Source organism: Vombatus ursinus, unplaced genomic scaffold, assembly GCF_900497805.2.
Source record: "Vombatus ursinus unplaced genomic scaffold, bare-nosed wombat genome assembly UNPS02014946.1, whole genome shotgun sequence".
Taxonomy (NCBI): domain Eukaryota; kingdom Metazoa; phylum Chordata; class Mammalia; order Diprotodontia; family Vombatidae; genus Vombatus; species Vombatus ursinus.
Genome location: NW_020954724.1, coordinates 2,321,923 through 2,345,561, shown reverse-complemented (window position 1 = coordinate 2,345,561; position 23,639 = coordinate 2,321,923). Strand labels below are relative to the sequence as shown.

At 35.4% G+C, this 23,639-nt stretch overlaps 1 protein-coding gene across 6 annotated transcripts in view; it reads right to left on the bottom strand.

Moving 5' to 3' along the window:
• Positions 1 to 23,639, bottom strand: part of CFTR (cystic fibrosis transmembrane conductance regulator) — a 233,898-nt gene that overhangs the window by 137,451 nt on the left and 72,808 nt on the right. For all 6 annotated transcript variants that reach the window (XM_027845011.1, XM_027845012.1, XM_027845015.1 and 3 more), the window contains 6 exons: positions 23,410 to 23,573; positions 22,353 to 22,478; positions 12,092 to 12,338; positions 7,943 to 8,035; positions 6,164 to 6,346; positions 2,044 to 2,235 (listed from right to left, as the gene is read on the bottom strand). In XM_027845011.1, coding sequence (XP_027700812.1) covers positions 2,044 to 2,235; positions 6,164 to 6,346; positions 7,943 to 8,035; positions 12,092 to 12,338; positions 22,353 to 22,478; positions 23,410 to 23,573 — 1,005 coding nt within the window. The remainder of the gene's footprint in view (positions 1 to 2,043; positions 2,236 to 6,163; positions 6,347 to 7,942; positions 8,036 to 12,091; positions 12,339 to 22,352; positions 22,479 to 23,409; positions 23,574 to 23,639) is intronic.

Below are 23,639 nucleotides of genomic sequence, written 5' to 3'. Positions count from 1 at the left end.
AGAAAAATCTGAGCCCATTGATCAGTGATCCAAGATTCCTTTTACATTCAAGTGAAACATTTACTACTTCAGAGCTTGCTTATTAAAAATCACCCGTCAGTCATTTTAGAAGAGGTTTCATCTGCCTTCTGGACAACAGGAAACAACACATTTCAATGTCTTCAAGCTCCCTGAGAGCAATAACCATGCATTCTCTAGCATGGTACCTTGAAGACATTAAGGACCTGATAAATGTGTTGCTGTTAAACTGTTTTATTTCATAGGTGCCTTCAACATTTTTGAAGGAACAGAAATTATAATTCACAGTGCTACTGTGAAGCAATTTGTAAAACTTAACATCCTGTATAAACATGAGTGGTAGATGCTATTGTTATACAATAATTGTTTATTTTATATTGTATATGTGATTATAGTTGACAATAACCTTGATGAAATGTAAAATAATACTGAGATAGTTATGATATATGATTTTTATACTTCTGAAGAAGGGAAATATAATTGCATATTATAACAACAGAATACTGATAAATTCAATTAAAGCAGAGTAGCATGAAAAGATTTATATGAACCTATGTAAAGTGAAATAAGCAGAACAAAGAAAGCAATGTACACAATGACTACTATAACAATGTATATGAAAACAAAAAATCAGAACTGAACTCTAGGAAATTGTGGTGACCAAGATGGCCCTAAAAATATACATACTTCTTTGCTGGGGCAGGAGGCTATGGGTATAAGACATTACATATAAATTCTAGTCCAAATCCTGCCTGGGTTGGAAAGCAGAGAAGACTCCTAACTCTATATTGATCTAATCTGGCAGGCTTGCTAGGTTTCTCAGCCCTTCTAGAATCTAACTCCCAATTGTATTTATCTCTGGCTAAGGTATTCTCTGGTTCACAGGAAGCATTTATTTAATGATCCATGCTTCCTTTTTATGCTATGCTATAAAGACTTAAAGGCAGCTAAGTAATAGTGGACAGAGCACTGGGCTCGGAGTCAGGAAGACTTGAGTTCAAACTTGGTCTCAGACATTAACTAGCTGTGTGACCCTGGACAAGACACTTAATTATATTTGCCTTAATCCACTGGAAAAGGAAATGGCAAACCACCAAGAAAATCTCATGGATAGCATTGGCATGATATGATCCATGGGGTCAGGAAGACTCAGACACAATAAATAAATGAACAACTTAAAGACTTTGAATTCTCAACCTTGATTCTTCTGGGGATATCTTAGTGACTCCAGGCCCTCCTGACTCCCTAGCCAAGAAAAGTCTTTCTCTATATGGTATCCATAAATATCTTTCCTGGGCATCAAGTCATTTTATATAGCTGCTCCATGGCTTCCTTCACTCTGTTGGTAGTTTCATCAACTTGAGTTCTGTCAATCTTAACTTGTTCTTACCTGCTCTATTTTGCCCATATTGATTTCCCTGATGTGGTTAATATATGTTTGCTAAAGGTGACTCAATCCTTTAGGTAAGGTTTTGCATTTCTACTTATTGCTCTAGTTTGGAACCTTAGCCTATTTCCATTCTAGTAACCATGTGGCCAGTTGCCATGAAGCCTAAGAGTCACCATTATCCTCGACACTTCCTTCCTCATATTGTTCTCTGCAAGGGTTCCCAATAAAGTGTACCCTTCCTGCATCAAAAGCTATGCTTCCACCCCCATCTGACATTGGTTCTTTTTTGATCCTTAGCTTATTGGCAAAGTAGAGCTGGCAGGCATGCAACAAACTCAGTGAATGCTTAATGTTCTAGTGACCAGAAATATCCACATCTCTCAGATGTTCAGTAATGACCCAACCATAATATACCTTGCTCTTCTACTTCACTATAAAGTTGGCCTTTTCAAGAATTCAAGTAGAAAAAAGAAAAAAAATATGTTTAACAAATGTTTAACAAATATAGTAATAATAATATAATAATAAATAATAAAATAAAATAATAACAAAAACAATTCCCTCTACCAGTAAGAGGACTACTCCCCACACAAACTTAAATGATATGCTACAAAAAATTTCGGATAAAGACATACCTCTTCTAGTTGGCAGGCTTTGATGACACTTTTATATCGGTATTCATCATAAGAAACACCAAAAATAATGTTTTCTTTAATAGTACCAGGCATAATCCAGGAGAACTGCGAGCAAAAGGAAATCCTTCCACTGTGCTTAATTTTGCCCTCTGAGGGTTCCAATTCTCCCATGATCAACATTAAAAGTGAAGTCTGAAAATGAAACCCAGTAGCATTAAACTGAGACATGTGACTAAATAAATTATTAACACATTCTCCTAGAGAGGTTATAGAATTCATTCACATTCTTCATCCCCAGAATGGCACTATATCTAAGTCATCCCAAACAAGAATATTGAATGAATGAGATGAAAAAGCATCTTTAAGCCCTTGTTATGGACAAAACTATAGATCTGAGAGACAGAACAGCAGAGTGGAGTTTGGAGTGAGGAAACTTAGGTCTGAATCTCTTCTTAGACATTTACTAGCTGTGAAATGATATCACTAAACCTTTCAGAGGCCTTGTGTCTTCATCTAGGAAGTGGAGATGATAATATTTGCACGACTTACCTTATAGGGTTATTGTGAGGAAAGTGCTATATAAAAATGAACTATTATTTATTTAAAGATGTTACAAGTCAATAAATGCAGCTGGAGAGAGAGAAAGGGACAGGGACAGGGGAAGGAAAGAAAATTGTAGCATAGTAGACAGAAAGCAAGTCTTGGAGCCAGGACAACCTAAGTTCAAGACTCATTTCTGATATATACTAGCTGTGTGACCCTGGGAAAGTCCCTTAACTTCTCAATGTTCTAAGTAACTCTGTAAGTTTCAGAGAAGGTGCCAACCTATACTGGTGAGAAGGAGTTTCTTCACTCAGAAGTTCCCTAAAATAACTATTTTGGAGCATTTTTCATCTTTTTCTGCTGCTCAATAAAAATGCTAAAATGTTCTTTTGAATACTTCATGACTCTAACAAAGATGCATTCTCTCATAAATACCTTGACAGGTTCTGTTTCTAAGACCTAGCTGGATTATTTGCAGGGACTGCCTCTCAGCTTGTGGTTTGGCCTTTCCCATTGTCATTCTTACAACTAACATTTAACAGTTCATCATTTCTTGAAATAATTGCTGGTAATTTAAATAAGGAGAGGTCTTATAATTCAGAGGTAATTACTTCTTTTGTATACCATAACTGATAATAAGCTACAGAATTAGAAAATAGAAAAATATTAAATGAAATACACTAACAACTTTCTTGTTAGCAAACTTGGGGTTATCTTTGAAGCAACCTATATCTTTCCTCCATCAAATTTTTCCCTTACCAATGACTACAGCTGGTGATTAAAAAAAAATAAAGAGAACACAGGGCCAAAAAAAAAGGAAGGGGGGGAAACAGTCTGCAGGGGAAATTATTTAGTAAGAAGAAAAATCTCACTGGTTCTTTCTCTGCAAAATCTGCATCATGGAGAGAAAACCAAAATTAGAGAGAACACTAAAAAAATTATATGAAATGGTACTGACACCCAATGAGCTAAATAATGTCTAAAACCAAATTCAATCACTGAGACTATTTTGTGACATTTATTTCCCATGTATCATGTAATAAATTCTTCAAAATACTAATAACAAGACTAGATGTGTATAATTAATTGTGCTCTGTTTAGAAAGAACCTTTCTACTTTAATTTTAATTTTTAACTAGCAGTTCTGTTGTTCCTAGTTCAACCACTTATAAACATTTGGTCCTAGAAAAAAATGTCTTTTCATGGAAAAACAATAGCTCAAAAGCTGTTGTGAAGTTAGTCAGCCTTTCCCCACATACTTTATGAAGTATGAAATCTAGACAATCATAGTCAAACAAGAATTTACCCTCTAATGGAAGCCCTTTAGAGAAAGATAAAGCAATTACACCTAGTAGCCCACTCTAATGTTCAATATTTCTCACTGTTGGGAAATTCTTTCTTAAGGTCTAATGGAAATTTCTCATGCATTTTAAATCTTTTTTCCACTAATTCTCACCCAAGTTATAGAGAGCCATAGTTCATCAATTCCTACAATAACTTGGATGCTTTCTCCATTGCATCCTTTTCCTTGTATTTCCCCTTGAACAGTCTACATTCTTTACTACCTTCTCAAATGAAGCTGTTCTCCATCAATTTATTTTCCTTTTCTCACCCTGAAATTTCAGTATCACTAACACTGTCTCCTCAACCTTCTTTTCTCTTAGCACTCTCTCCCTTCCTTATTTATCTATGTTTATTAAAACTCTTCTCTTTCTTCAAGATCCAGCTCAGGTACCACCTGCTCCATAAAGCCTTTCTTGATTTTCTCCTTATTCTCCAAGCTGAAAGCAGTTCTACCTTCAAATATTCTCAAAGTGCTTGGACTGGATTTTGCCTTTGCCTTATCACATTCCATCTTTTATCACATTAATTTGTACATGTGGAATATCAATCACCCTAATGAGATTGTAAATTCCAGGAAGGCAGGTAATAAGTAATTTTTCATCATTATGTCCCCAACAGTTAGCACTGTACTTTGTACATGGCATACATTTAATAAGCATTTGTTGAGTCAAACTGGATTGAAATGTGACCAGTATTAAGTGACACTCTGGCCTTCTGCTCTTTAGACTAATAAATATGGATCCATTAACTCTTATTTTCCAATCTCCTAAATCACCTTTTTTATATACTATCTATAAAGCCTTCTTTATTTCTGACAATTTCTGAATGCTAGAGATAATACTCTAGCAAGGGTCTTACTAGCACTATGAAAATCAACTTCTCTATCTTGTCCCTATTTATCCCATGGTTTGTTAAAAGAAAAAAAGGCAAAGAATTTTATAAGGTTGCATAACTTAATGTAATAAAATGAGAAATTATTGCTTACATAATAGAAGCAGTGAAATTTTTAGCATATCTCATATATTAGCAATTTAATTAATGTAACATGCTTGAAAAACCTTAAAGATGTCTGTATACATGTATATACAAACACATGTATAAAAAGTGTTGCAAAAGTCTTAATGCAGTGTTAATGTAGTAAAGCTTAAGCTTCTCTAAGGCTTTTAGGATACCCCATATATGTTTATATATACACACACATATACATACGTAATACATACACATCTACATACTTGTGTGTATATACGTGCATGCATATATATCTGATATATACATACTCTCATATATACATGTGTATATGTGTGAACACATACATACACATATGCACGTATCAGCCTTTAAGAAAAAAAAACTAGACCTATGATTTCACTGATGTAGGAAAGTAAGCAGTATGAAAACTTCCTCCATTTGATGCTGAGTGTTTAAGTGATTTACCCATCGTCAAATCAGAGGCAATATCTAAACCTAAGACTTCCAGACACCAACGCTGGCCACATTTTACCTCACCACATCTACAGCAGTTGTACCAGATCATCAGTATTGTTATTAAGCCTAAAATAATTTTTGGTAAATTCTGATAAAAATGCAGATGGTTCCCTAAATCACTCCTTCAACATATTATTTCCTGAGGATTTATTATATAATTCACAAACACTATGGGGTAGGTAGGTGGCACAGCGGATAGAATGCCAGGCCTAGAGTATGGAAGACAAGTTCAAATCTAGCCTCACACACTTATTAGCTGTGTGACCCTGGGCAAATCCTTTAACCCTATTTGCACCAGTTCCTCATCTATAAAATGAACTAGAGAAGGAACAGTATCTGACCCAAATGGGGTCATAAAGACACAGGTGCTACTAAAATGACTCAACAACATTATGGTTAGGCATCATGCTACAGGAAGCAGAGTAGTATAAGAGCATCATTCCCTTCATGGACTCCATTTGATACCCTACTTTCTAATAATGTGTCAAATCTGGGAAAAAACTATTCCTATAACTCTATATATTTGTGCCTACCTGAAAAGTTAAATTACTTCACCATTCATCATTATAGGAGAGAAATTATATCTAAAAATTCCACTGAAAGTAGTATGCTGTATTAAACTACACCACACATTAGAATCACATTGGAAAGACAAAAGGGAAATATTAAGGAAATCTTTAAGTTGCAAGAGTAAATATAGCACAAATTTGTAAATAATGTTTGTAGCTAACATACATAAAATGGAATACCTTGCCTGCCCCAGTAGATCCAGCAACAGCCAATAACTGTCCTTTCTCTATCTTGAAGTTTATATTTTTAAGGACGGGAGTACCAAGAAGTGAGAAGTTGCTGAAGAAGAGGCCATTGTCACCATTGGAAAATTTCCCATCACTGTTGTTCTGTTCTGCCTTTACAAACAAATCCCCAAATCCCTGGAAAAGAATACACAGAAAATAAAAGGGAGGCATATCAGTTAATTATTTATCCTATCTTTTAACTTAAGTGCTTCATAAGACCATAATTTTGTTAGTGTGAGTACTTGCTACATTTGTGTATATTAGCACCTTTTCATAGATAATATTCTATGTCTTACAGTACCAACCCCTCCCCAAAATCACCTCATCACCAACCACTTAGCAATGAACCTTTCCAAACTTAAGTAGTTCAGATAATGATAGACATGAGTCTCTCCCAAAGCCTGTAATCTAGATATTTTCAAGTTGATAGAAACTCTAGTATTAAACTTGTGATTTTCTAGAACTCACTATGAGCTATCATAGTCACACATTAGGGAAGGATCCTATGTCTTTTTACCAATTTAAAATAATTTTTAATCAAAATGCAAAACATTTGAAAGTTATAGCATATTTCATTAGATTCTAAGACACCCTCATACACAATGTAACTGACTGAGAAATTCAAACCACTAAAAAAAAAAAAAAAAAAAAAGAGAGCCCAGATATCTTAGGCTTTCCATAATGTACTGCTGAAGGGCAGTAACACTATACCCACTCTAACCTGGAACAAATCAGGAGAATAAATGAGTGGAGATTGACTACATCTGGCACACACCTGGTTCCTTTGAACTTCTAGATGAGGGAGCTTCAGACACATACAGTTAACCAGAATAGCTGGCCTTCCCTCAGGTGCCTTATTACTATCTATGGCTTTAGATGAGACAGCAAGGAATTGAGGAGATAAGAAAAAGGAACTATCTCTTCCTCTTATTGGGATGGTGTTTGGAATTTCTACTCATAACGAGACATGAGCTGAGCTGATTTTTAAACCAATCTGTGCATTTTCAATAGATAAAGATTTGGGTGGGGGGAGAAAGAGAGAAAGAAGCTCAGGTGACCCAGGAGCTAATAAGACCCAGCCTAATACTGGAGTGAGCAAAATAACTGAAACTAAGAAAAATGTTCTGTTTTCTTTTTTTCTTGCTCCTATTTTTTCTGGTTTCTTTTTGGCTCATATTCTCTAGGCACAGAAGGCCTAAATGACCAAAGGGAAAGTTCCTGCTGCTATTGTTCACTGCAACAAAAACTATTCTCTAATATTAGAAGATACAAAATGCTATTTGAGGGAATAAGAAATATAAACAATTAATAGAAAAGTTTCCAAACTGATAAGTGTATCAAAGTATAAGAGTACTAAAAGTTATTGGTTTGTATATCTTTGTGTAGTGTAGGCAAAGTGTAAGGGACTAGGGGTCATGAGTCCTGGATTTTATTCTAGATTCCACTACTTACTCAGCTACTTGGCCATGGGATCTCGAACAAAGAACAACATCTCAAATTCGCAATTCCCTTTGATTAAAAATAATATGTAACATATGCTTGACCTTTTTAAGCTGTATTTTTTCATCCAAAAAAAATAGGAGGATTGGTTAATGTCAACTCTAAAATTCTATTGTGACTATAACCCTGTCATCCTACAGAACAAATCCAAAATATAAAAGGTCAAAATGTTTAAGTATTTAGAGCAAATAAAATAAAATACAATTATTTGGGTGTTTTTTTAATCCTGACCTCATCCCAGAATGCTGTTATGTTTTCCATCACAACATCTGTAGTTGTCAAGTTATATTCCAATGTTTTATATTCTTCTTTTTGTAAGAAATCCTGTTTATAAAAGAGAGCAGAAACAGATACTGTGTGACCAAAAATAACAATTATACACTGGTATACCTATTTCCAATGCATCATTATCTAAATTCCAAATACAGATACTATAATCTGAGTTTGAAACTTCTTAAGAAGTGTAATTTAGAGACTCAAGAGCTAAACAGTTATACCCATATTGCAGAATTCTGAAATGAATTTTTACATTGCAGCAAAAACCATACTTGAACATACAAAATTTTCAGTAAAACAAATTTTTCTTTGTTAACAAGGAACTGGTTCTTTCTCAGTATGTCCAAATTCCAGAACCATTGACTCTGTTAGGAAGAAAACTCTACCCAGAGATACTTAATCTTTTGGCAATCCAGTGAAACCCATGCATTGCTTCTCAGAATAATGTTATTTTTTCTTTTTCTTTTATTTTTTGGCTAGGCAATGGGGTTAAGTGACTTGCCCAGGGTCACACAGCTAGTAAGTATTATGTGTCTGAGGTCGAATTTGAACTCAGGTCCTCCTGAATCCAGGGCCAATGCTCTATCCACTGCTCTACCTAGCTGCCGCTAGAATGATGTTTTTAAATGCAGAAAATAAATACAAAGATAACAGAAAAAGCCAATGACATTAAAATACAGTTATGAAAAAATGTTAATGATCAGAGACTCCAGGTTAAGGATCCCTGCTCTAATCACATCACCAGGTTGTCAGAGCTGAGGATTGTAGAGGATAGAACAATAACAAGAAGCAGAGAGCCTGATGCCAGGGTTGGTCACCCCAACTGACCATCTTGAGTCAGAAGCCTGCTGATCTGACAACACAGATAATTTTCCTATGCTGAGGGTGCTTGTATTATGCCCATCTTGCAAGGAAAAAAGAGTCCATAACTCAGGATTTAGCAGAAATCTCTATCCTCCAGCTGTCGGTACTCATACATTGGAAGTACCCTCAGCACCTGCGGATTTTCCACTTGAATGAGTAGCTCCTCTCAGAATCTCCATTTAAGAAGGGCTCCCAGGCCAGCTATGTCTCATTCTTCTTCAGGCTGCACTTCATATTCCCTCAGGCTGCCCTCCAGCCACCCATCCATGTTCTGTATACTGAAGGGACCTCCACCTTCTAATTCCCCACCCCACTCCCATTTTCAGCTTCCTTTTTATGTGTTTATGTGTTACCCCACAACACATTCATTCTGCTTGTATTTTTTTTCCATTGTTTAAAACAATGTCTGGTATATAGTAGACATTTAATAAACGCTTATTGACTGACTGACTCTATACTGCCTAGATACACGGTTCAACATGGCTGGAATATCAAGGAAGCCTATCAGAATTTTAATAAAATATATTCGCCTTACAGCATATTAATATTATAATTTTATCCTTAATGTTACTGTTACTAGTTATTATGATTTCATCTTTAGTACTATTACTACACTAATTACTATGCCATAAACTTACTAAACTAAGTAGAAGATCTGATACAACTCTTCCTAAAAGATCAGTCCATGGTCCTAAGGAAAAAGAGATTTTAGAAGTTACATAAGTCAAAGGTTTTTACCATCCTTGCTAGGGAAGATAAGCGCAGAAAAGAGATACAAGAATGGAGCACAACTATACCAAAGACTTTCACGCTTGTTTCTCTGACTCACACACATGTAGTTAGTCCTCTTGGGAAGTGTAACCCGACTTCCAATATAAGCTCGAAAAAAAACAGCTTCTGGTGAATGAGTAAATGGCCTCTTAAAGTTACTGATTTAAAGTTTTCACTTTGATTATTATTAAAGATTATAGATCGAGAACTGGAAAGGACCTCAGAGACCGTCTGCCAACTTTCTCATTTTACAGATGAGGAAACTGATGCCCAAATAAGTGACATGCCCAAGGTCACCGAGGTAGTATTCATGAGAAACAGAATCCCTAAATTCAAAAGAGATCCTGCTCAAGGTCTGAGACCTTCTTCATTTAACATATTCATATATATATATATGTGTGTGTGTGTGTGTGTGTGTGTATGTATGTATGTATGTATGTATATATATATCCACTCATAAATATAACATATGTTATATATAGTGTAGTAGATAGAAACTGAGCTAGCTAGCTAGTTTGAAGGAAAAGTCAGGCTCAAATCCTGCCTCTGGCACATCCTGTCTATGTAACCCCTGGACAAATCCCTCTCAGTGCTCTAGGTAACTTTTTTTTTTTGGAGGCAATTGGGGTTAAGTGACGTGCTCAGGTTCTCATAACTAGTTAAGTGTCTGAATCCAAATTTGAACTCAGGTCCTCCTGACTCCAGAGCCAGTGCTCTATCCACAGCGCCACCTAGCTGCCCCTGCAGGTAATTCTCTAAGACTATGCATTGCAGGGGAGGCATAAGTACCTGTCGGAAAGATACATTGTCAGAAAGGATGTCTTATTTGGGAGTTCCTTATAGCAGTGATATCACAGGTCCAGACTCTATTTCTATTATTCCTAACTTTATATTATAATCCAGAACTGTAAGTTCTTTCAATAATTGATATAAGGTGATCTGGAGAAATATTCTGAAGATTAGAATAAAAATGAAAATAACCCGTAAGTTAAATATTCAAAGGAAGATCAATAAATGTTCTACTAAAAAAAGTCACAGAAATTTTCATCTCTTTGTGCATTTGTAGATAATGAAAGGAAGTGTGGTTTGGTTGAAAGAACACTGGATTTGGAATCAGAGGACCTGGGTTTGAATCCTGGCTTTGCTACTTACTACCCATGTGACCTTGGGGACTTAACCGCTCTGAGTCTGGAAGATGAAGAGATTGAATTAGCTGACCTCTAAGACCCACTCAGCACTGTGCTTAGCACAATGCCTGGCACGTAGTTGTTGTTATTCATCCTTCTTTTTGAAGAGGACTGATTATGTCACAGGGTGATGTCTTGACTTTCTCATGAATTGGATTTAAGTGAGGCAGAGTTGCACAAAGTCATCAACCTCTCATCAGACTCTTCCGGGGTCATCAAAGTCCAGTAGCAAGACAAAAATCAGGACAACTGATGATGGCCCGGGAAGCAGTGGATGACCTTGGCAATTTTGATGTCTGACCAATCTCTAAGTGCTCTGCAGCACCTGCTTCAGCTGCCTTCGTGGCCATTGGAATAAATTATTCTCATCTCATCTCCCATTCCACTGGGGGAAATCTTCACATGCTTGCAGTAGATATCTCCCTAACTCACAAACAAGTTTGAGGCCTCTCAGTTATTCTCAAGTAGTTTAGCCCATCTACCTAGATGGTTTATTGAGGTGTGGCCACTGCCCATGCTACACACACTTGAAGCCACAGGTGAGAGTTGGGTGACAGGTGGACATCAAAGGTGGATGAGCAGCCCTGAAAAGGGCTCAACAAGCCTTCAAATGAGAGGCACTAGTCCTCCCTGAACACTCCATATGGCACGTGGCACATAGTAGGTATTTGATAAACATTTATTGATTGCCTTAGTCTATGATTCAATGAGAGTAGAAAAGAGTCCATCCTACATTTTAAAAAGATAACTTACTACATGTGTGTTTTAAAGCTTCTCTCAAAAGGTCTTAATGTTATCATTAATGCTGAGTTTTGCGAGTAATTTGACTTGGCATATAAGGCCATTTTGGCTCAGACTTAATCATTTCCAACCATATGATTTAGAAACATTTATCCTAACAGAGGTATTGCCTGATAAATTTCATATCTTTCTCCTAACAGAGGTATTGCCTGATAAATTTCCTATCTTTCTAGTTATTCTGCCACCAATCTATGTGAAAATGAACAATCTCAGGGCTAATCCATTGAGAATCAACAGAAAAGTCTCTGGACCAAAGAAAAAGGAACTCCTAAAACACTCTGCATCCATCATTCCTTTCTTTCAATCCAATAGCCCTCTCTGTAGAAAAATTCATCAGACTGAGAACAGCTGTTGTGATGAAATAGCCTATGCTTGAAGAAGGCTCATACCCCAAGATTCCCATTTACTAAGATGGGTTCACTACGCAAGTGTAGAAATACCCAGAAAGTGCTGCACATTATGTGTAGCTGTTATACACTACCTGTATTTTGTTTATTGCTCCAAGAGAATCATACCAAGTTTGCACAGCCCAGGGAAACTGCCGAGTGACCGCCATTCGAAGAACGATGCAGAATGAGATGGTTGTAAATATTTTTCGCAGAATAATTCCTTTGATCAAAGCATAAGGAAGCACAGCTAGAAATACAACAAAGAAACCTGAGAAGAAGAAGGCTGAGCTATTGAAGTATCTCACATATGCGGTTTTTCGGGTCAGTTTCAGTTCAGTTCTGTAAAAACAAAGCAAAACAAAATGAATTTTGGGTAGTATTTCAGAGCTGCCGATTTGATGCATCTTGGAATTTAATCTCAGAATGTTATCTTTTTTCAAACTGTCAGGCAGTCTAGGGGCTTGCTGAAAATGTCATTCGACTGAATTGACATATAATTAATTGGTTAAAAAAAAGTGTCCAATTCCCAAATATTTCTGGAAATCAGAGAGGAGGCATTATTCAGACAAAGAAGGCTATTCTTAATCTAAAATTCAATTCAACAAAATTTCATCACACACCTACAATGAAGTGCATTAGGGTTAAATATAAGAATAAAACTTCTGCAGTAGATGATATTCTGGCTAAATGCTAATATTTCTATCTTTAGGTTTTTTTTTTAAACATGTTCTTTTTTAGAAGCAATGACACTTAGCTAATCACATCCTAGATTCCTATCATCAGGTGCATCTCATCAAAATTTCTCATTCATTTCAAAGAAGCTTCAAATGTAGAAGTGCTATATAGGCTGTGATAATATATCTGCCCTAATGTTGCTAACTATGTAACTACTCTTCTTACACAAGAGAGTTTCTATATTAAGAAAAACTCCATTTCTTAAACTTTGTTCACCTTTAGTATTCTCTTTTATTATAACACTCCTTTTAAGACACTCTTCAGATACCCCCCAAAATATTTATTTGAATTACATAAAAATAAGCACCATGCTATTACATACAATAGGGAGTAAATTTTATTTTTGAAAAAAAATTTACCCTGAGAAGTTGTTACAGATGTAAATTTAAATAAATGTAAAGAAGAGTTTAGATAATAAAGGAATGATAATACCATAATAGGTATTAAAAATACATTTGAGATGTTCAGAGTACATCTTTAATCTTTGTAGGTGATAATTTGGAGAGTAATTATTGTGTCTTCCCACAGTATATCACTTGTGTCCATTGGCAGAGATGTAATACTGGACTGGATGGTCTACTGGTCTGACTTTTTGAAACAATTTGTAACTAAGCATTTTTTTTATTTTAGTGAAATTAAATATGGAATTCAGGAAAGTGTTAAATGTGTAACTTTTCTCATGTAGTTTAAAAGAGAAACTCATTGATACCATGCTAATAAAGATATCTATAATTACTTATAGCTCACTACTTTTCATATTCAAAAAAAGAAAATTTTTAAATTTTTTAACATTTTTGACACTACTAGGTGGCTCTTAAAAATATTTTAGATCATTCCTAAGCTATATGTCAATAAAACAGTTCTGTTACCTTGCTGTCATCCCAAAGTCTTTCAGTCCTCTTGCTCAAAGAGCAATTTAAGTGTTTAAACTTTGGAGATGTTTCAGCAGGTATTTGGACAAATACCATAGAAATCTGAGTTACGACACGTAAGGAAACAACAAAAGGGACCAATGAAAGTTTATGTCAATATTGAGTCCAACTTCAGGCTCTATCTCTTCTGGTTCCATGTTGCTCACAGGACACAAGGACCCATCCCATCTAGCCCTGGTATAAAGAAAAAATAATGGGACTAGGGACTATACTAAAGGAGAGGTCAAGCAGACAAAAGCACCACACGGTATTTTTAGGGAGTGCACAGGAAATGTGAGTTAGTCCCACTTTATATACATAATCTAGGTATGGAGTGCTTTGTACTAAAGTAGTAGAAAAAATTATTGTTTAATTTTTTCCCAAAAATAATGTTCCAAAGAAAAAGGAGATTAAACACACGATGAGATGAAAGTGATTGAATTTGCTCAAGCTACACAATGACTTAGTCCATGAGTTTTACTTATTTTAGTAAGCCAAGTTAAAAATGTTGGCTAAGGTCAATTTAAAATTAATAAAATCTCAAATTATTTTAAAACTCAAAATTTTTATGAAAGTTAAATTACATTTAAAACACTAAGAATATAAAAAGATAAAACAGCTTAAAAAAGAACAATGGAGGGAGAAAGAAGCACAAAGGTATACTGGGAAAAGAAAACAGATAATTTAGAAAAAATAACTGGAAGCAGAAAAAGGGAGACTTTTTTTAAAGATTATTCTCTAATGAGTAGTATTTTTCATTTGAAATCCACTTATGCTATATGAGTTACAAAAATACTTTTATCAGTGTCTTTTGAAAACTAGAAAGTGATTTTATGACAGAAGTGCAATAAAACAATAGCTGTGACCTGAGCTTTGGAGCACACTTTTGCCCTGGTTCAATGCTGGCACAGGCTGAGTTTAATCACTCTATTGCCCTTCATCAGAGCAATCTCTCTCTGAACGTTCTATTTGATCTCTCTGGTAGATGCCAACTATTTCCCATATTTACGTCAGTTCAAAACATGCCTTTCGTCAGCAATTTCCAACCTTTTCAAGCAACAATTTCATGCCAGATTAAGGAACTAGATTTTATAAGCCACAACTAAGCATTCACTTTGCCAAAAAAAAGCCCAAATGGGGTCATGCACAGTCGGACACAACTGAACAACAAGCATTTACTATTAAAACTATGCAAACATCAATTTACAGTGGAAAGGATGGGTTTCACAAGATTATAGATGTAAAACTGGAAAGGACCTTAAAGATCAGTCCAACCCTCTCATTTTACAGATGAAGAAACTGAGGCCTGAAGAATGATTTCTCCAAGGTCATATAGCTAGTAAGAATCTGAGGTGAGATTCAAATTCTGACTGTAGACCTAGCTCTCTATTCACCATAACACGTTATGTTATGTTGTCATGTTATGTTATGTTATGTTATGTTATGTTATGTTATGTTATGTTATGTTATGTTATGTTTGTTATGTTACATTGTTATCTTTTGTAGTAGAGGAAGAAATAGCCAAAGTCAGAAGTAGGGATCACCTAGATAAAATTTATCATGGAGGTCTGAGCAAAAGGATAACTGCTAACCAGTCATCTAGCTTGCCATTCCAGCACTAATATATACAACAGTGATGAAGATTGTGATTGGCTAATCGCTGTTACTTCCAAAAACAACTCCTAAGTCCTACACAAACTGCCATGGTATTGTAAACTTTTTCTAGATGATGGTGAGAAAAATTCTGTGGCTTTCCTGGATTCTTTCTTAAATGGCATAACAAAAATAAATGACCAATAACCATGTTTGGGAAATAGTACTCTTTTACTCCTTCTATTTATATGGCAGGGGACTTAACATTTCACCTTTTCTTTCTTGTTATTCCAATCACACACCTGTAGTTTAGCTCTCATTCCTGTCTACATGAATCAACCCCTTGAATTCCAGGTAACCCATATTTAGCTCATCCAAGAAAGTACTTTTCTTTTAGTCTACTTTTCCCTTTGAAACTTTGATGCAATATATAAATAACCCTACATTACTGATCACTTTTCACCAACTTTCCTGAACCAGTATGTCTCCCATCACTCGATTTCCTAATTTTTCAAATTTCCAGATTCCTAATGTTTAAGGAACAAAGGCTTTGGCTAAAGGAAATTGACCTTCTATGGCTTGGAAAATACACTGGATTAATTTTTTGCCAAGGGTTAGTTGAGCAATCGTAACACAGTCTGTACTGTATGGCTTCCCTGGATATAGTCTTGAATGATCAAAGCAAGAAAGTTATTTGGGGTGAAGCCAAAGAGGATCCCAAGTGCTAGGTACTAGTAGTTTTTTACAAATGGAGAGGCACTGTGGCATAGTGAATAGAATTCCAGCCTTAGAGACAGGTTCAGGTTCTGCCTCTGACACACAAAACCCTATGACCCTGGGCAAATCACTCAATCTCTCAGTGCCCTAGGCAACTCTCTAAAACTCAAAGTTTCAGAAAAGTTTCCAGTCTATTTCATACAAGGAATCTCCCTCCTTAGTTCTATATACCAATGAAAGAACAGTTCCAAACCAAAACAAAGAATCAATTCAAATCAAGTAAAAATGTATTCATCAAGTACCTACTATGTGCCAGGCACTATGCTAAATTCTGAGGATACAGAGAAAGACAGAATAGTCCCTACTTTCAAGGACTTCACAGTCTAATGGAGATAACATACAAGCTATGTATGAACATGACTACACACACACACACACACACACACACACACACACAATAAAATTGTAAATAATCTCAGAGGAGAGGCACAGAGATTAAGAACCAAGAAAGGTTTCTTGCAGAAGGTGGGACTTCAGCTGAGACTTAGAGGAAGCCAGGGAAGCCAGGAATTACAGATGAGGAAGAAGAGAGTTCCACTGGGGAAAAGCCAGTGAAAATACTTGCAGCTACAACATGGAGTATCTTTTGTGAGGAACATCAAGGAGGCCAGTGTCATTGGATCATGGAGTGTGTGAAGGTAGTAAAGTATAAGAAGACTGAAAGGGAGGAAGGAGAAATGATTCCTATTGGTGATTTTCATTAAATAAGCTGCATTAACTTCAAAAGCTTAGGTTCATAGGTTCAAATGCTAGGGACACAGGCTTAGGATTTTGCCTCCATAAGTTACTATTCTTGTTTTAAAGAACACATTTCACCAAAGAGATTTCGTATTTACCATTTATTATAAGCCACATAACTGTCCATGAAAGCCATTTCCCAAAGACTCACGGCACTGTGCAGGTGATACATTGGTCTCAAAGGCTATGACAAAGGAATACAAGCTCTAGTGAGACTTGTCAAGCTAGAAAATCTTTGATTAGCTGGGCTATTTTGAGCCTAAAAACTCAAATGTATGTGTACATATGTATATGTGTGCATTTATATACTAATTCAATAGACAGACTATCTATAGCATGGCATGGTCTGGATATTGGACATTTTCAACTCCTTCTATTTTTCTCATATAGATTGTTAGACCCATCTCATTTGAGTATTCATGGATTTCATTAAGAAGGCCCTGTAATTGAATCAGCAAAACATCTTCACCAAACAGAAATATACTGAGGATTGTAATATCAATAAAGAATATCTCTTCCATCTGGACCTTGCACAGCATCCTAGATGTAGAGCTGAAAGAGACCTCAAAGGCCAATAAGTACAACTTCTTTATTTTACAGATAAGGAGACTGATGCTCAAGGAAGTTAAATGACTTGCCCAAGGTCCCACAAGTATTGGGCATGTAAGGTAGGATTTATATCTAGAGCCAGGGCTCTTTTCCCTATAATACCCTGCCTCATTTATATTCTCTAACAACAACACACACCACTGAGTGAGCATAATATAGAATTTCCCATTTTATACCTTAATTTCCTAATAATCAAAGATTTGTTAAATAATTATCTCTACAGTTGCTTCTATCAGGAATCTTATAGGATCTTAACATATTTATTAAGGGCTGAGAAATGTCCAGGTTTAAGGCTATGTCGTGCCCTATCAAATATATTTTTAGAATAAACAAACCAACCCGAGGGAATTGTTTCTCTACTGCACCATTCAGTTGGCTGTGAAATTGTAAGGAAGTTGCCTGCTGTAGAGGATCATATATGAAAGCCTGCCTCTTCCCCTCTCATGTTTTCACCAAGGATACCATCAATATGTGCATATATGATGCTCATAGAGATTTCATTTTTTAAAAGAGGCATGTGGTATTAGTTTCTCATGTCCTCTCCGTCACCACTTTTCATGATTTTCCTCCATTCTTTTGGTAATTTACCTCTTTAAGATAATGTGAGAAGCAATCTCTGAGGGCTTTTCAAATCATGTTGCCTCCAACATAGGTTGCTTCTGTATACATGTCAGTTCAGTCGCTCTTCCCAACTTTTCTTAAGTGACATTTCAACTTGTGCTCATAGTTCCATCAAAGTCAGTAAATGTGGGAGAGGATGTTGATTTCATATGGAGGTACCTCATAGAATTTCCTCTAATTTTTCATCCTCCAAAACGGATATTGGTACATATGGTGAAATTATCTTTATAGTAGCATTTTTCTTGTGCTCATAATGCATGAGACAGCTATATGTCTCATAAAGTGATGTTCTGTGTTGCCTTTGGGCATCAGATGAAACCAATTCCGCCAACTTCTTTTTTTTTTTTTTTTGCCTCTCCAGGGAAAACCTGTGAATCCATTCTTCCATTTAGCTCCAACTTCCATTTCTTCGTTGATTCATCCAGTTCTATATCCCAAGATCATAGGATCATTGATCCTGAGACCTCAGGAGTCAAAGAATCAAACAGCTTCATTTTACAGGTGAGGAAAATGAAGCTCAGGGATATTAAGTGACCTACCCAAGGTGTCACAGGTAGCTAGTGTCAGAAGAGGGATTTGAACTCAGGTTTGCTTACTGCAATGCTTGTGTTTGTTTCATAGTAACACAGTATATGAATTCGTTGGTCATTAGACCAAGACCTCACCTTTAGAGAGTCTACAGTTAATGTTTGTACTCAATCTAAAAACTATGTGATTCTTAAACACCCTATGCCCCTTTGCCACTTTTCTACTACCATCATTAGGCAGCAGGCAAAAAGAACTGAAGATTTTTCATTTGTTTTTCTTCATTTCTTGTCTAAACCTTGCTATGATACCTCATATACATCTCCTTACAAAATGCAACAGTAGTGAATTATACTACTGAATGGAAAGTGATTGACCAAAGAGAAATCATTCTCTTGATCTCTTTTTAGGTAATTTGATTTTTATTTTATTTAAATTTTTTTTTGTTACATTTGAGTTCCAAGCTATTTCCTTACTCCCTCCCAGCCCTGCACTAGAGGAGGCCAACATTTGACACAGATATATTTGTGAAACTACACAATACCTAGCTCCATATATCAGTTCTTTCTCTGGAGATGGATAGCATCTTTCTTCAGAGATCCTTTGTAGTTGATTTGAATAGTCATATATAACTCAGAATAGCTTAATCATTCACAATTACTCTTTGAACAATATTGCTGATGGTATATACAACATTCTCTTGGTTCTGCTCATTTCACTCTTCATTATTTCTTGCAGGTCTTTCCATGTTTTCCTAAAATTATCCTGCTCATTATTTCTTACAGACAATTGTATTCCATCACAATCATACATCACAACTCATTCATCCATTCCCTCAATTTCCAATTCTTTGCCACCACAAAGAAAGCTGCTATAAATAATTTAGAACATATAGGTTCCTTTTCTTTTTCCCTGATCACTTTGGGAAACAAACTTAATAGTGGTATTGCTAAGTCTAAGGGAATACACAGTTTTATAACTCTTTGGCCACAATTCTAGATTGCTCTTAAAAATGGTTGGATCAGTTCATAGTTCCAGAAATAGTGTATTACTGTCCCAATTTTTTCACATCCTCTCCAACATTTGTAATTTCCCCCTTCTGTCATTTCAGCCAATCTGATAGGTGTGAGATGATATGTCAAAATTGTTTTAATTTACATTTCACTAATCAATAATGATTTAGAGTATTTTTTCATATGATTATATATAGCTTTGATTTCATTTCCTGGTATCCTACTTGGTCGTAAGGTATTGTCTTTGTGACTTATTGTTACAGTCTCCTAGTTAGTATTTTATTTAGGATTTTTGCATCAATGTTCATTAAAGAAATTGGTCTGTAGCTTTCTTTCTGTTTTTGCTCTTTCTAGTTTAGGTATCAGCACAGTATTTGTTTCATAAAATGAGTTTGATAGGAGTCCTTTACCTATTATTCCAGATAATTCTTTAATATTGAAATTAGTTTATTTTTAAATGTTTGATACAATTCAGTTGTAAATCCAACTGGTTTTAATTATTTTTTCTTATTTATTTTCTCTTATTTATTCTTATTCATTTATGGCTTGTCCAATTTTTTCCAAAATATGTTTATTTTCATTTTCATTTTCACCATTTTCATTTTTAATACTAATTATTTGGTTTTCTTCTGTCTTTAATCATATTAACCAATTGTTTTTTAGGGTTTTTTTTTGTAAAATCAACTCCTGGTTTTATTAATTCAATGGTTTTCTTACATTAAATTTTATCAATGTCACCTTTAATTTTCAGGATTTCCAATTTGGTGTTTAATTGGGGATTTTTAATTTGCTCTTTTTCTAGTTTTTTAAATGGCATACTCAATTCATTGATCTTCTCTTTCTCTATTTTATTGATGTAAACATTTAGAGATATAATTTAGAAGCTACACAATTATGTGGGACAGCTTGGTTGTGCCAGGCCAGGCCTGGTGTCAGGAAGACTCATCTCCCTGAGTTCAAACTGACCTCAGACATTTAATAGCTGTGTGACAGTGGGCAAATCACTTAACCCTGCTTGCCTCATTTTCCTCACTGTAAAATGAGTTAGAGAAGGAAATAAATCATTCCAGTATCTTTGCCAAGAAAACCCCAACTGGAGTCACAAAGAGTTGGACATGACTGAAACCATTGAAAAACAACAACATAATTACTGGGAATAGTTAATATTGCTTGACCAGACATCTTCTAGGAATTCACCTACTTAAAGGTATAACGGACTTATTAATTAGTAAGATCAAGAGAATGGGAGGAAACTGGGAAGATAGTGGAATAAGGCAGGAAACTAGGGGCTCTCCCAAATTCCCTCACAAATAACTTAAAATAATGCCTCAAAGTAAATTTTAGAGAAGCAGAAATAATTAAAAGTTGGGATAAATCAATTGTCCAGCCTAAGACAACTTGGAAGACATTAAGAAAGATCTCATCTCCCAGGGTGATGGCTGGCCTTACTAAAGTGAAGATACATCCTGACAGATAAAACAGATTCAACAAACAACAAGCCCTGGGGGCAGCTATGTCTGCAGCAGCCTTACTTTTGGGAGGTTTTACCCCATGAATGTTGGGTGGATGGTCAGGGGAACATTATGGGGTCCTCTGCTGGTTCTGGACATGGAGTCTATGTGAGCTACAAGAGAGGGTCTCAGGCTGTGGCTATAAGCAAGTAGGAGTGAGCACATGTTGGTGAATGTGGTCACAGAGGGGCAGGGCCCTGCCGGTTATGGTCATTCCCAGGAGAATGAGTCCCTGGTTTCAGTTCTAGGGCACAGGGGCAAGCTGATGTCTGCAGCCATCTGAGAGACTACAGGAAGCAAGAGAGTTTGCAGTGGAGGTGCTGGGGGCCCAGGTCACAGCCTGAGGTCATTTACAGACCAAGGCATGAGCCAGAGAAGCAGTGATCACATCTGGTCTTAAATTGTAGAACAATAGAAAAATTTTTTAAAAAAATCAAAGACCCTCTAGATAGAACTCAGAAAACAACAGCATGAAAAACTGGAAGCCTGAGACATTATCCCCCATGCCCAGAAGCATAGCCCAAGCCTAATATAAAGTTAACAAACAACAAACAGGCTGCTAATAAAATGAGTAAGCAACAGAGAAAGAAGCCAACCATAGATAGTTACTATGGTGACAGAAAATCAGAATTCAAACTCAGAAGACAAAACAGTTTCCTGTAAAGCTTCAAAGAAAAATGTAAAATGGTCATAAGTTCTTGGAAGAGCTTCAAAAGGACTTTAAAAATCAAATAAGAGAGGAAAAATTGGGAAAAAATAATAGTGATGAAAGAAAAACAAGAAAATTATAAAAAGAAAGTCAACAAACTGAAAAAAGAGATCCAAAAGTAAAAATTAGAATTGAGCAAACGGAAGCCAATGACTTCATAAGACATCAAGAAATAATAAAACAAAATTTTAAAAATGAAAAAAATATGAGAATGGAAAACATGTCATTAGGAAAACCTGGAAAATAGAGGAGAGATAATATAAGGACTGTTAGACTACCTGAAAGTTATGATTAAAAAAAATTCTAGCCATTATAATTCAAGAAATTATTAAGATAAAATTGTCCCAAAGTTCTAGAATTAGAAGGTAAAACAGAAATTGAAAACAATCCACCAATTACTACCTGAAAAAGACAACAAAATGAAAACTTACAGGAACATTATAGCTAAGCCTCAAAGCTCCCAGGTCAAAAAGAAAATATTAGAAGCAACTGCAAAGCAACAATTTAAATATTGTGGAGCTACAGTTAGCATAACACACAACTTAGCAGCTTCTAAATTTCTAAATTGCCACAAATCTGGAAATTTTAGTCATAAAAAGATAATAACTTACTGTCTTAGATTTTCAATCATCTTTTCCATTGCTTCTTCCCAACAGTATGCCTTAACAGACTGTATATTTTCAATCATTTCTGAAGTTATCACAAGTCTTTCATTTATCTTTCCTGCTCTCCTTTCTCTGAAAAAAAAAAAGTAATAAAATTAAATCAGTTCAAATTCAGGATATCTTTACTGGTATAGTCTTATATCTGTTAGACAAAATGATTCAAAAGAGCTCTTCTAACACTGTTATTCTATGGTTCTCTGGTCCAAATAATTTACATTGTTTAATCAGCATTGTTCATACCAGTTAGAGGAATCAAAGATTTTAAAATTAAAAGGATAAGATTCAGCTGCAAATCTTTTGGAAAAAAAAAAAGACTGCAGATGATTTCTCATTTGCTCAACCCATATGATCATCATTATCAATAATAACAATTCCATATTGCACTTCAGGTATTTGTGAAATAATTGGTGTAGATAGTTATACATCTTTCTGCCACACACCAAAGCAGATTACCACTCTTTCATGCCTCAGTAGACAGTTTTTTTGAGTTGCTGAGGCAGTTCGGTCACAAATGCAAAAATGCCACATCAATGTTGCATTGTTATTGGGTCACAAATGCAAAACAATGCTAAATTAAGTTATTGATAATAGTAATCCTACATATCAGTGATAATATAACATTTGAATATTATAGTAATCCTCATTTGAAGGAACAAAAAAAAACTAGAGAGACTGGGAAAAGTCACTGGAAAGCAATTTGAAAAGTCAGATTCTTTACATTATGTGCATGTAATTGATGTCTCTCAAATGCATTTTCTAATCTATAAAAACTGTATTAGTTTTTAATGATTTTCCTAGAAGTATTCAATAGATTAACAAATATAAAATACTACATGATCACAAAAAGTTATGTTGAAATCCTTAAAATAATTCCCATTTAGTGAAATTGTAGGTCAGATAACGACATAAAACAGTCCTAAGAATATGTCAATGTACTTTTTGCAAACACCATAAAGAAGAAAATTTGGGGGTGGGACCCCCCCCCCAAGAAAAGCTTTATCACCTGTACTTCATCATCATCTGTCCTAACCAGGCTTGGAACAGAGCAAGTACTATTAGGAAAGCAAGTCCACAAAACGCTGAGGCTTGTAGCAATTCCCAAAGAAGTCCCATCAGGAGCACCACTTGTAAAGGTACAATCCAGACAAAATGTGCCAGTGCCAGCCCCTGAAAAATTCAGTTAAAAAAAAAAAGAAAGAAAGCCAAGAAAAGACTTGGAAGTTATGTCCCACA